Genomic DNA, 13,386 nt, shown 5'->3' with positions numbered 1-13,386 from the left:
TGTATTTTAATAATACATGCTTTAATTGTATAAACTGCCAAGGAACTGATTCAGGTAAATGTTATTCAAAATATAACCTCTAAAAATATCGTGTTAACTCTCAGGCACTCTGGTGGTCAACTACTTGAAGAAAATGTGTGCGTTTTTTTTACTGTGGCTATATTAGACTGTACCGATGGAAAGAATTCCTCTAAATTGTTGCTTTGACTTTTGACCCAATTGCTAGTATTTCCTGGTTCTTCATTGTTGGTTTAGAGCAGATGCAAAATAACAGTTCTTTGGGATTTCTATTCCATCTGTCCTTTCTTGTCTTTTTACTGCTTCTAAAAATAAAACGCCTCTTATTCTAGGCAACTGAATAGGATTTATTATCCATGAATGTACCAGTTCTATAGAATTACGTTCAATGGGAAAATAAATTAGTTTTTTTAAAAATTGGCGCCAGAATGTTTTGTGTCAATATATGCCTGGCTGGAATGTCATGGATAATATGTTTATTGAGAAAAGAGCCCTTGCATTGCTTACTGTATAAGTATAATGAAAGTGATACAGATATCTATGCTGCCTGCGGAATATCACAGCATGTCTGTTTTATTTAAGTGAAGTATCATGGAGATCACAAAGTTCTGTTGATCTGGCTAACTTGCATGCAACATTTCCATTTTTTAAAATCTTCTGTAAAATTAGTTTTTGATAGAGATACAACACACATCTACATGTTTCAGTTGAATGTCTCTTTCATGACTTTATATTTCCTCTATTCTCCTCAATACCAGGTCGTTCTCTTGGTTTATCATTTCTATTTTCCTTTTATTTTTTAGAATTTCAGCCAGTTTCTTTTCAATATACAGCAAAGCATCCTTTTCTAAATCATTCTGTCATTTGTTGTTCCATTTTCTGTATTGACAGTGTTGGTTATTGTAGCTACTAATTTACGGCTCCATTCTTCAAAGATCTCCTTTAATATTTCCAAAGTTATAATCTTTGATGCCAATTTGTAAGTCCCAATATGCTCCTATCAGCATTTTTATTGAGTTACAGAGTATTATAAAATACAAAATACAAAAGTAAATAGAAGAGCCAATGAGGGGGGAAGGAGAAAGGGGGAAGAGAAGTGAGGAAAGATAGGGGAGGGGGAAAGAAAAGCATTGACTTCCGAATCTGTTACAGTAAATTAAGTCATTAACATCAAATCACAACTTTTTGCTTTTCCATAGTAATATAAACAAGCCATTTCTATAATCTATCAGTCTAATCTGCAAAACCTGAAGTCAGAGTTTCATTCTTTTCCACATCGAGCATGAAGTTCAGAAGTGGTCTCCATGTGGAAACAAAAGTACTTATGTTCTTTTCTTTAATCAAAGTCATCAGTTTTGCCATTTCAGCCAATTCCATCAATTTCTGAAACCATTTGTCCATAGGAGGAATCGAAGTGTCCTTCCATTTTTGTGTGTACAATAAATAGTCTTGCTGCTAGTTCCATTTTTTTCCTCCAGTTCTTTTTCCATTAGTCCTAAAAGGAAAAGTTCTGGTTTCATGTTTATTTCCATTTTCAAATTTTTCTATATTAAAATATGAATCATACTAAAAAAAATTGCTTTATCACATGTCCACCATAGATGATAAAAAGTCCCTTCTTTGCTTTTACACTTCCATTCATTTGACATACCTTTATACATCTGAGATAACTTAGCTGGTGCTAAATACCAGTGATACATCATTTTGTAGAATTTTTAAAAATATATATAATTTAATGTAAATTTTAAACCCTTCGTCCACATATTTTCCCATTGTTCAAGCATCACATTCTATCCAGAATTCCTTTGGCCACTGAATCACACAATGTTTTACATGTTCATTTTCCAAATTCAATTTCAATAACATTTTATAGATCGTAACAATAATATGTTCATTGTTGCCACATAATAAAATTTCCAATTCATTTTCAACAGTCAAATCCATAACACTTGTTATCTAGTTTAAACCTTTCTTTCAGTTGCTGATAAATAAACCAACGGCAAACGTAACCTTCTGATTCAAGTTCTTCCTTCGGCTTTAATATTAGGTCACCAGAATTAAAAGATAAAAGTTTACTATACATATGGCTAAAAAATGTAAGTCCCTGACATCAAAAACAGGCTTGTGTCTTTTTTCCTTCTGCTTAGAATCTTTAGTCCCTCTAGTGCCCAGTTTCTAAAACCATCACTTATCTTTGTTATGGCATACAATAGCTAGGATAGTCAAAATAAATTTGTTTTCCCCAAGAAACTATTTTTTATGATTTAATTCCAAAATCTTTTTGTGAAAGCCAATATTCCAAATCTACTTGGATCCTTATTTATAATCCAAGGAATTTATAACTTCATCAGATCAAAACTTTATTTAGTTTTAGCTGTTTATTTCAAATTCTTCTAAGTTCTTCAGTTTATTATTATTATTTTTTGTTTAGACCCACCCAATGAGGACTTTTCAACCTTGTCATTCTAAAGATCTCTAATATGTTTAAAATGGTAAATAGGCAATTTCTGAAAGTGATTAGAAAATGATGCTTCAAAGCTTTAGTGTCCTTAAAAATGTCCACTGCAATTGCAAGTAAAATGCCTGGTCCCATCATCTCCTTGTGGTTTTGCCATGGAAAACACAGTTCTGCAGTCTCCTCACGAGGAACAGCTTTTCAGAGCAGATGTGAGTCATATCCCATTCTCCTTATCTAGAGAGGTTCCAAGGAATCAGTCTACTCACAGGTTCCTTGATTTTTGCCTGGTGGTCAGCTAGTTGTCAGTGCTTCAAACAATTAGGCATAACTCCTTCAGAAGTCTTAGTTTGTCATACATTTCTTAATGCTTTTGTATTTGTTTTCTTTCTTCTCTTCCATGCTACTGCTCTAATAATCTTTGTCCTCTTTATTACGCTGTTTCTACCACTTGGAACTCTTTTCTATCTAATATATCAAGTTCAGAGGTGGTATTCAGCAGGTTCTGACCAGTTCTGGAGAATCAGTAGCGGAAATTTTGAGTAGTTCGGAGAACTGGCAAATACCACCTCTGACTGGCCCCGCCCCCATCTATTCTCTGCCTCCCAAGTCCCAGCTGATTGGCTGGGTCTTCTTTTGTTGCCCTGCACAGGAGAATGGAGCTGGAAAGCAGGTTAGTGGGGTGGGGAGGGAATGGGGATTTTGCAGTAACCTTCCCCCAAGAGCAGGGAGGGAATGGGGATTTTGCAGTAATTTTCCCCCAGGACTGGGGAGGAAATGGAGATTTTACAGTATCCTTCCCCTGCCATGCCCATCAAGCCACTCCATGCCCATCAAGCCACATCCACAGAACCGGTAGTAAAAATGTTTTAATCCCACCGCTGATCAAGTTACTTAGCATTTTAAAAACATAGCATTTGCTTTTCTGTTTTTCATTCCAATTTTATTCTATTTTCCCCAAAATAAACCCAGGTTTACGTTTAAGCAAGCAGCAAGGTATTGTGTTGCAAAACAGAATGCTTTGCTAGAATCATAAAGCTTTAATCTATGAATGAAAGTGATAGTCCATTAGGCGAATTAGGTACTGAAATTGAAAAGAGTCATTTCTTATGTATATTTCATTTTTGTTTTCTCAGCAAGACACTGCTTTTTAGGTTTGGTATTTAAGCCCGTCCTTTAGGTTTTGAGATTGTTAATCTTGTTTTTGTCTTGCTTGAAAACATCAATGAATTATAGAGGTAGAAAATATATCACTATGCTGATGTTATCTTATAGGTGGGCCAGAAATCTCTATTCCTAATATCATTTCATGAGTACATGAGTGTGGAATCATGTCTGGATACTCTGTAAGATGGTGTAAATCAGGCTAGATGTCACTGGGTCGCACTAGTAGAAAATTATTATCAGTTATCCCCATTCTATGGAACATAAACTGAAATTTTCATCAATCTATGGATTCTTATATATTATATTATATTATATTATATTATATTATATTATATTATATTATATTATATTATATTATATTATATTATTATATTATATTATATTATATTATATTATATTATTATATTATATTATATTATATTATATTATATTATTATATTATATTATATTATATTATATTATATTATATTATATTATATTATTATATTTATATATATTATATTATATTATATTATATTATATTATATTATATTATATTATATTATATTATATTTATTATATTATATTTATTATATTATATTATATTATATTATATTATATTATATTATATTATATTTATTATATTAATTATATTATATTATATTATATTATATTATATTATATTATATTATATTATATACCATCCAGCTTGCTATTTGAGGCAACTCGAGGCCATTACAATATAGATGACATCAGTACGTAATTTTTAAAAATACTGTATGTTTTGCCTTTTCATTCATAGTAAACTTATACCTTTATTTTTCTACATGTATTCATGAATTCCACTGCATAAAATCAAACCACCAATTAGATCTATTACATTCTTTCTGTTTGACTTTGTTTTACACACAACATTTTTATTTTTATTTTTAATTAATTCATGTTCTTTACTACTTACTCCTCCTACATTCCAAAACAGAATCTTCCATAGACCATACTTGTCAGAGATGGGGCCATAGTTGCTATCCTTTGTGACCTGTCATGTCTTGTATAATTGGGGTTTTCACATAGTAATTTTTAATAAATTAAAAAAGGATCTAGACTAGATTACAACTATGCTATATGCAACGATTTTGCTAATGAAAAGTATATATTTTCCTCAAGGATATATTCTATTCTAGGCAAGATAGAATCTCTGATCTAGAGACTGTCTTGTAAGCCAACATATTGTTGTCTGCTTCCCACCAACTGGGAGGTAGCATGATACTTTGGGTACTGATACGCACTAAGGAAAAGAGAATTAAATTATTTACGACTGCAATATAATAATACAGCTTTTACTGTTAGTGAGAATGTAATTGGAAAAATGGGCAAACGTGTCTTCTCTTTAGTGTCTACAATATATACAACATTCCTTTAATCAATTTTTATTAACAGCTGTTCAACCTTCACTTATCAGTATATTTTAGATTGTAAGGCCAGGAAGTGTGAACATTAGTATTCTTAGCAGTATATAGTTTTGAAGTGTGAAATAACTATTTTTGTAACATGTGTTCTAAAAATAAAAATATAAGATTAGTTTTTATTTGCAGTCTTCCTGTTATTTCTAGAATTGCATATTGCATAAATTTAAAATTATTTCAAATTATAGTTGAGGTAAGTTAAAAGTAAAAAAAAAAGTAAACAAAACTAAATGCCCAATTAAAAACTACATATTTTTGTGGCAAAAATACAATTACATGGAGAGAAATTAAAATATTTTCCTCATTGGTGTGATAAAGCCTCGGTACTGCTGTAGTTAGAGTGCAGTACTGCAAGCTACTTCTACTGCATTTTGGCAGATCGAATCCCACCAGGCTCAAGGTTGACTCAGCCTTCCATCCTTCCGAGGTGGGTAAAATGAGGACCCAGATTGTTGGGGGCAATATGCTGACTCTGTAAATGGCTTTGAGAGGGCTGTAAAGCACTATAAAGCGGTATATAAGTCTAGGTGCTATTGCTATAAAGATGAAATTCTTGCCCTCTGCATTATATTAATCCTGGAAGAGACATTTACATTAATAGAGATAAGACCCATTTTCCAGGGACTGCTAGAAAACTTTAAGTAAAAGGGGTACACAGGGACTGGGTTCAATCCTCAGGCCACCTTTGAGTTCCTGAAGAAACGTCTAATAGAAATCTATCAAATAAAGAATAATTAATCAGAACTGCTTCGGTTCACAACATACTAAGCCATAAATCATGGTTTATAAATTACAGTGGCTAGTATTAAATATTGTACCATCATAATGAATTAATATAGAACAATGTTTTCATCCTATCCTCAAAATTACTCTCAGATGTAAATGGGCTTTTTGGTATTGATTCTTGCAAACCAACCTGGTTCTTTAAAATATGCTGCCTGACTCTTACACGATCTGACATGTAAATAGAAAATACATTTTTCCTCTTGAACAACTTGAGCATCACATTTTCCTCTTTAATAACTTGAGTACCTTTACCTGGACTCTCACTATTGTATTGTAATGAATGAATGATTTCAGATATTCAGCATAGGATATTTAGATGTTTTATTTCTGCCCTGAGCTCTTCAGATGGATAAGATATGTAGGGATGTTTGTTGCAGGAAATCCCCTGGCGGGCAGCCAAAGACATAACTGGGTGTGGACAATGGCATTCTTATCAAACAATGTTAATAAGCTAGGTATGAATGACTAATTAGGGCATTTATCCTGAATACTTTTCTCAGCCTGAAATCTTATAACATTTATGGTATTTTTTTTTTTGGTAAGCATTCCTAATTCCATAAGATGTTTTGAATCCTAAAAAGAATTAGTACACTGAAGGCAAAAACTGTACTTTCAAATAAAGAGCGAGAATAACAATTTTTCAGGTTGTGAGCCCTTTTCTATACGTAGACACAACAGTCTAATAGAACTGTTAAGGATAACATTAAGGATAATCTATGTAAAGTGAGACTAATGAATTTGTGTCTGAGTTGAAAATTGAATTAGAATCTGAGATCATGTTCTCAACTGCAGCAAGGTTTAGTGATTTAAGATTTGCTCCACAAGAATTACAAAAATATACGGTTTATCTTTTACAGGAACTTTGATGCATTCAGTACTTCAAATATGCATGAGATGTCCTAATACAACCATAAATTCTACAGATATTAAAACTGTGCTTTAATATCTTCCTCTCTTAGATCTGGCAAATATCAATTCCTGGTTCTAATGAAAAAGGGAACAGTGATTAGCAGAAGCTTCCCATTTTTAGTTACATTGTATTGAGAAGGGCACACAATTTTGGTACTCATTAATATCTCTGCTTTTGGAATCAATGGTAGTTGTGATACAAGTAGGTCAGGGGTGTCAAATTTGCATCATCACGGCAGTGTCACTGGACGTATCGGGACTTCTTTCCCCTTTGCTAAATCGGGCGGGGGTGAAGCCACGCATGACGCATCTGCCCGCAGGCCGTGAGTTTGATACCCCCGACGAAGGTGATGGCTGCTCTTGATTAACAAAGCCAGAACGTAATATTATAATAATGTTTTTATTCAAATAAACAGGAATATGCTGTGAATCAGAGAAACTTCCCTAGGTCAATGGAAAAAAAACACCAGCTTGTGTAATATATAATATCGGGGCCAGACTTTTAAAATCCCCACCCATACTTTCCCATAACAACAGCACAATCTTATTCTATATCTGTTGCTCTTAATACAGATGAAAAAACTCTGATTTAAATAAAGAGAAACATTCTTAAGTATCCATAACTGGGCATTATCTTTACTAGGACAGATAAGGTCATAATGATTCAGTCTGTAGTTTGTAGCTTTGTGCTGACTTTTCATTGCAAACCTTATGACTTAAACACAGTTTTCGGAATTTTATGTCTTGTTTCCAGTTATTTTTTCTAACATCCTTCCTTAACTATAAAAATACTGGAAAGCTAAAAAGCCCTGTATTTGTTTTTCTGTTGTTTTGGTTAGTCTTAATAAAGACTTAATAAAAATAGAGACTTTGCTTCCAGCTATTTGTTGATTGAAACAGAAAAAGTCTGAAAATAGGTGGAAAAAGCCTAATTTTGTTAATATCTATATTTGAGGATGAGTTACTTAATTTTCTTAAGAAGTTTATTTTTCCCCTCTACTTCATCCTAATCTAAGTCTTCTGTTATAAAGTACTACCGGTTTACAAGATGTAAAATATACAAACTGTTAAACTGATTTATTGGTGTGCATGTAATTAATGATTCAGTGGCTAGAAATTGCCAGCTGTAGACTGTGATTGTGGGACTGTTCTGTCATTAATTCTATGAAATAAACAGACACACCAAGAAGATACCAGATCAGCTTTCCCCAACCCAATGCTCTCCAGATGTGGCAGATTTCAGCAAGAGAAAGAAATACTGAGTTGATGTAATTTGGAAAAAAAAAACTTTACTACAGCATTTTGTTGCAAGGCTTCCAAGTTCTATTTATTTTGAAGATTTATAGTTGGTCTTCTGCAACAGACTGCTGTAAAACAAAACAAACTTTCCCACCTCCTAGCAATTCTTTGGATGATGAATGGAGACAGCATATCCTTCTCTCCGGTTCTGGCATCCTATGGCAACAGTCTTTTGGAGCCAAGTGTTCTTTTGAGGTTAGGACATCAAAATCCTTGCAGATGCTCTTTCTAAGTGTTTGAGACTAAGGATGATCAAGGAGCTTGTCCCCTTGCCATGGCCTTCTTGTAAAAATAATCTGTGGTGTATAATTTTAAAATGTTACATCCAGCATGTTGAAATAGCTTCTTAACAGTTTTTATTTTTTTAGTACTGTATAATTTTAATAGTTTTTTTTTAATTATAAATCCTTATTTAATACCAATAGAGCTAATAGTTTGGGAGAGTTGCATTTTTGTGTGCGTACCTCTAAATCAGTGTTGATTCCTGGTGACTGCCTGGATAAGTCCCTACAGATGCAAGAGTTCAGAAATGGTTTGCTATTTCCTGCTTCCCAGGGCTGAGGAAAAGTGACTGGCCCAATTGGCAGGGCAGGACCGGGACTTACGTTCCCTAGCTTAGTGCCTTAATCACTATAGCTAACTAGCTGTCTTTAGAGATAAATGTTATAGCTGTGCTATAAGAAAACAAATAGATCTTTGCTTTTGTATTTAACTTATTTAATATTTTAATACTTTATTTATGTTTTTAATTATAAATCACCTACAGCTGCTTTTCAGAGTGAGATGGACACCGTATCAATTTAATAAATAAATATTTTTTCCAACTAAACAGGATAAACATGAAGAACAACAGCAGTGGTCCAGTTCCTATTTATTTATTTAATAAATAAATATTTTTTCCAACTAAACAGGATAAACATGAAGAACAACAGCAGTGGTCCAGTTCCTAGCAAAAAAATCTGGAATTGCTTTTTTTTTTTTTGACATTGTGTGTGCTAATTCAGATTTAAGAGTTTGACACTGGTGTAGCAACATGATTTTAGTACAAAACAAACTTAACGTAAACCTTTTTGTTCTAATTCTTAGAACCTGAAGCAAAGTTTGTCCTGTTCACTAACTATTTCTGTTTCTAGTTCTCTCTTGTGACCAGTGCCACTAAAATTAATTTTTGCTCTGTTGCCGCTACATCAAAGAGATACGTGTCCTATGTCATACAGCTCTGATCAATTTTGTAGGACTTATGAGATTTCATTTGCTAAGTAGCTTAATTTTTCACTGTTTGTTTTAGGTGATTCATGTTCAGAAAATGTACCGCAGATCATATCCACATCTGACCACAGTGCAAATTGTCAAAGTGGCATCCAACCTGTATCTGAAGACGTCTACAGAATGAATTTGGCCAAAGGAGTATCAGTCTCCTTGCCATCATCACCTTTATTGCCTCGTCATGCTTATTTGATGCAGACAAGAGTAAGCAAAAAATCTCCAGGTAACTAGACAGATGCACTTGCAACTCCACACTATTTAGTTAACCAAATAGTTTTCCAAATGGCCATGTTTTACAGATCTTTTCATTCAAATTTCATTACTGCCTTGTTGAATTTTGGGGGGAATATCCAGGGGTGGGATTCAAAATTTTTAACAACCGGTTCTGTGGGCGTGGCTTAGGTGGTGGGTGTGGCTTGGTGGTCATGTGACTGGGTGGACATGGTTTGGTGGTCATGTTATTGGCTGGGCGTGACCAACTCAATATCACTCACATTGAGGCATGCATCTCCTCGCCTGGCCTCTTAAGACTGTGGGGATGCTGCAACAGTCGTAAGTGTGAAAAAATGGTCATAAGTCACTTTTTTCAGTGCCATTGTAACTTTAAATGGTCACTCCACGCAAGCAAAGTACCAGCAAAGGAGGGGAAAAAACCTCCAGAGAAGTTCCTGAGGCAGGAAGTCTAGTCCTGCCAAGAATGTAATAAAGGTTAACGGAGAGGCAGTTTCTGTAAGCAACACCAGAATGTTTCCTTCCTGCCTTCCTTACAGGATTAGGCCAGTAATTTCTTCTAACAACCGGTTCTCCAAACTACTTAGAATGTTAACAACTGGTTCTAGCGAATAGGTGTGAACTGGTAGAATCCCACCCCTGGGAATATCCTACTTTTTGTGCTTCTGATTTAATACCTGAAATGAATTATTTCTACATTTTAACAGATAAATATGGATGAACATTTTTATCTCACAGGTAGTCCTCGACGTATGACCACAGTTGAGCAAAAAAAAAAAAAAAAAAACATTATTAAATGGGACATCTGTTAAGTGGATTTTGCCCCATTTTACATCATTTCTTGCCTCTGTTGTTAAGTGAATCACTGCAATTGATAAGTTAGTTAGTTGTTAAGTGAATCTGGCTTCCCCATTGATTTAACTTGTGAGAAGGTCACAAAAGATGATTACATGACCTTGGGAGATAGCAACGGTCATACATATGAATATACATATATAACCCATGCCATATCACCTTAAGCAATGTTTAAATTTTCCATCTTTAAAAAATGATTAATAAATAAATTGGGCGAAAACAATCTCCATGTTTTTTTCCTAGGGCAAAGCACTGTTCAATATATAGGGCTGAGTAGCACCCTAACAACTGATACAAATGTTTTAGCACACTTCTGTGCTAACAAGTTCTGCACACTTCACAAGTTCTGCATATTTACAAGCGTCAACATAGAGAGAGTTGAAAATAATATTTAAGGTAATAGAATGAGGAATCGACAGGAAAAGATAGTTATAAGAGTCCAATGACATAGAGAATACTGCATGAAAGACTTTTTGTAACTTGTTGATGTAATTAGAAATTTATTTGGTAAAAGTAGTTATAAGTGGGTCATATTTTGTCCTTGTAAAGTAAGCGTGAAGTCAGAAAGAAGCGATTATAGCATATTTACCTAGATTTTTCAGAAGGAAGAATTTGGCTATATTACTTTCCTAAAGTTCTTATTTCATACAGATTTTAGAAAACATGAACACTGGGACTATAATGCTATGCCTAGATTATGTCTGATTTATAAATTATTTGTCAAGTTAAATAAAATATGATTCAGAAAATAGAAAACTGTTTGGGTTTGGAAAGAACAATTCTTGAAAGATTTATTTATAACAATAAATGTTTGTGTACATATCTTACTAAATAAGGTGTACCTACTAACTTCCTTTTAATCAATATATTAGACTCAGTCCAGTATAACATCATTTTGATGTTGCCAGGCTAGAGTTCTAGGCATCTGCCATAGTTTGCCAGGTGCTTTTTATCTAGTTTTTGGTTACTCTAAATCATGGGTGTCAAACTCACCATGTCATATTGCCATCATGTGACTTTTCAGGATGTTTTCCCCATTCGCGGAGCTGGGAGTTATGCATCCGGCCCGTGGGCTGCCAGTTTAACACTCCTGCTCTAAATCAGTGGTCGCCAACCGGTGGGCAATGGTCCGTGAGAAAATTTTGGTGGTCCACAGAGAAATGTCCCCCCCAAAGCACCTTCCCAAAGCAATTAATCCAGGCTGCATGGGAATACAAGGCTATGCCGCCCACATGGCCCGTTCACCTGCTGGCCCCCACCCTTTACCCAAGTGCAAGCCTGCAAAGAGCAGTGCAGCCCTCGCCGACCAGGACGAGGAAATGATGCTGTTGCAGCAAGAGGGGGCTGGAGGCACAGTTGGGCTGAAGCAACAATAGAGATGTCTGGAAGGTGCGGGAGTGCCGTGCTACTTGCATTTGCACGGCACTCCCACACCTTCCAGCTTGCCTCTCCTGGCCTGGGCTCTTCTTCGATGGTTGCGGGCTGTAGGGATGGCCCGGGGCAGGAAAAGTACTGGCTGCTGGTGGTGGGAGGGGGCAGAGGGGGCAAGTCCAGAATGGGGTATCGGCATCAGTTTTCTCGTCCCTCTCAGCACTCTGATCTGCTGCTCCCCCCCACGGCCCTAGCCATCGCTACCCGGGGAAGGCACAGGAAAAGTGGGCAGAAACATAGCTCTCACTGGGGCCAAAGAACTGAGATCGAGGAAGGCACAGGCAACAGAAGATGCAAGCTGCCGCCTTTGAAAAGCGCCGCTTTCTGTTGCCTGTGCCTTCCCCGATTTCCACTCTTCCGCCCCAGTGAGAGCTATGTTTCTGCTCGCTTTCTTTTCTTGTGGCTTCCCTGGGCAGCAATGTCTGGGGCCGTGGGGGCGGGGGCAGCAGAGCAGAGCACCGAGAGGGACGAGAAAACTGATGCTGATGCCCCATTCCAGACCTCTGAACTGGACGGTGAGCGCAGACTTGCCTCTTCCACCCCCTCCCATCACCACCAGCCGGTACTTTTCCTGCCCCGAGCCATTCCTACAACTCGCGGCCATCGAGGAAGAGCCCAGGCCAGGAGAGTCGAGCTGGAAGGTGCGGGAGTGCTATGCAGATGCAAGTAGCACGGCGCTCCTGCACCTTCTAGCCATCTCCATCGTTGCTTCAGCCTGCCTGTGCTGCCAGTCCCCTGTTGCTGCAACAGCACCATTACCTCGTCCTGGCCGGCGAGAACTGTGCTGCTTTTTGCATGTTGCACCACCCGCAAATTTGCACATTACAGGTGCCAGCCCCTACGGCGGAGATTTCAAATCCCACCACAGGCTGGTCTCATATTCCAGAGCTGCAGTGGTCACAACATTGGCCCTTTGGTCATCCCAGAGCAGCTCATCCATGCCAGGCTGGTGCACAGGCCAGTCCTGTGACTACTGCAGCTCTGGAATATGGGACCAACTTTCCCATCAACATCAGCAAGCCACAGTCCCCCAAAATTCATATTAGTGGTCCGTGGGATTTGAAATTATGAGTTTGGTGGTCCCTGAGGTCCAAAAAGTTGGCGACCCCTGCTCTAAAAGATACTTCTTTGAGTACTTTATTTGTCAAGAGAGAAGCACACATAGAAAGATATGTAATTTCTCCCATTTTTTTTTAGTTTTATACATTAGTGTACTGCTCAGTACAAATACCAAGGAAGCTTTAATTGATTTCCTGGGTAAGCTATTAAAATTAAATATTATTGTCCACCTAGGAACTTAATTTAAAAATAGTTTTGCCGTAAAAATTCAATATATTTTTAAAATCCAGCTGGAGTTTATTGTGGTTGATGCACTGTTACAGAGCCAACTGTAGGTTTCTTTTTAAAATTTCTTTTTTTCCTAGTACGAATAGAAAATATTTCCAATACACCTACATTTTTCTAACTTTTACAGAAAAATATATCAACTTGATTGTAGTTAATTCCTGAACATAACTAAAATATTTA

At 36.1% G+C, this 13,386-nt stretch overlaps 1 protein-coding gene across 3 annotated transcripts in view; it reads left to right on the top strand.

Annotated features, from left to right (window-relative positions):
• Positions 1–13,386, top strand: part of TANC1 (tetratricopeptide repeat, ankyrin repeat and coiled-coil containing 1) — a 153,437-nt gene that overhangs the window by 72,268 nt on the left and 67,783 nt on the right. For all 3 annotated transcript variants that reach the window (XM_026674439.2, XM_087949930.1, XM_087949929.1), the window contains one exon: positions 9,365–9,565. In XM_026674439.2, the coding sequence (XP_026530224.2) occupies positions 9,365–9,565 (201 nt within the window). The remainder of the gene's footprint in view (positions 1–9,364; positions 9,566–13,386) is intronic.

Source organism: Notechis scutatus, chromosome 1 (assembly GCF_049901735.1).
Source record: "Notechis scutatus isolate UNSWTSFEM ecotype Mainland chromosome 1, rNotScu1.2, whole genome shotgun sequence".
NCBI classification, from domain to species: domain Eukaryota; kingdom Metazoa; phylum Chordata; class Lepidosauria; order Squamata; family Elapidae; genus Notechis; species Notechis scutatus.
This window is presented reverse-complemented; position numbering and strand designations above follow the sequence as displayed.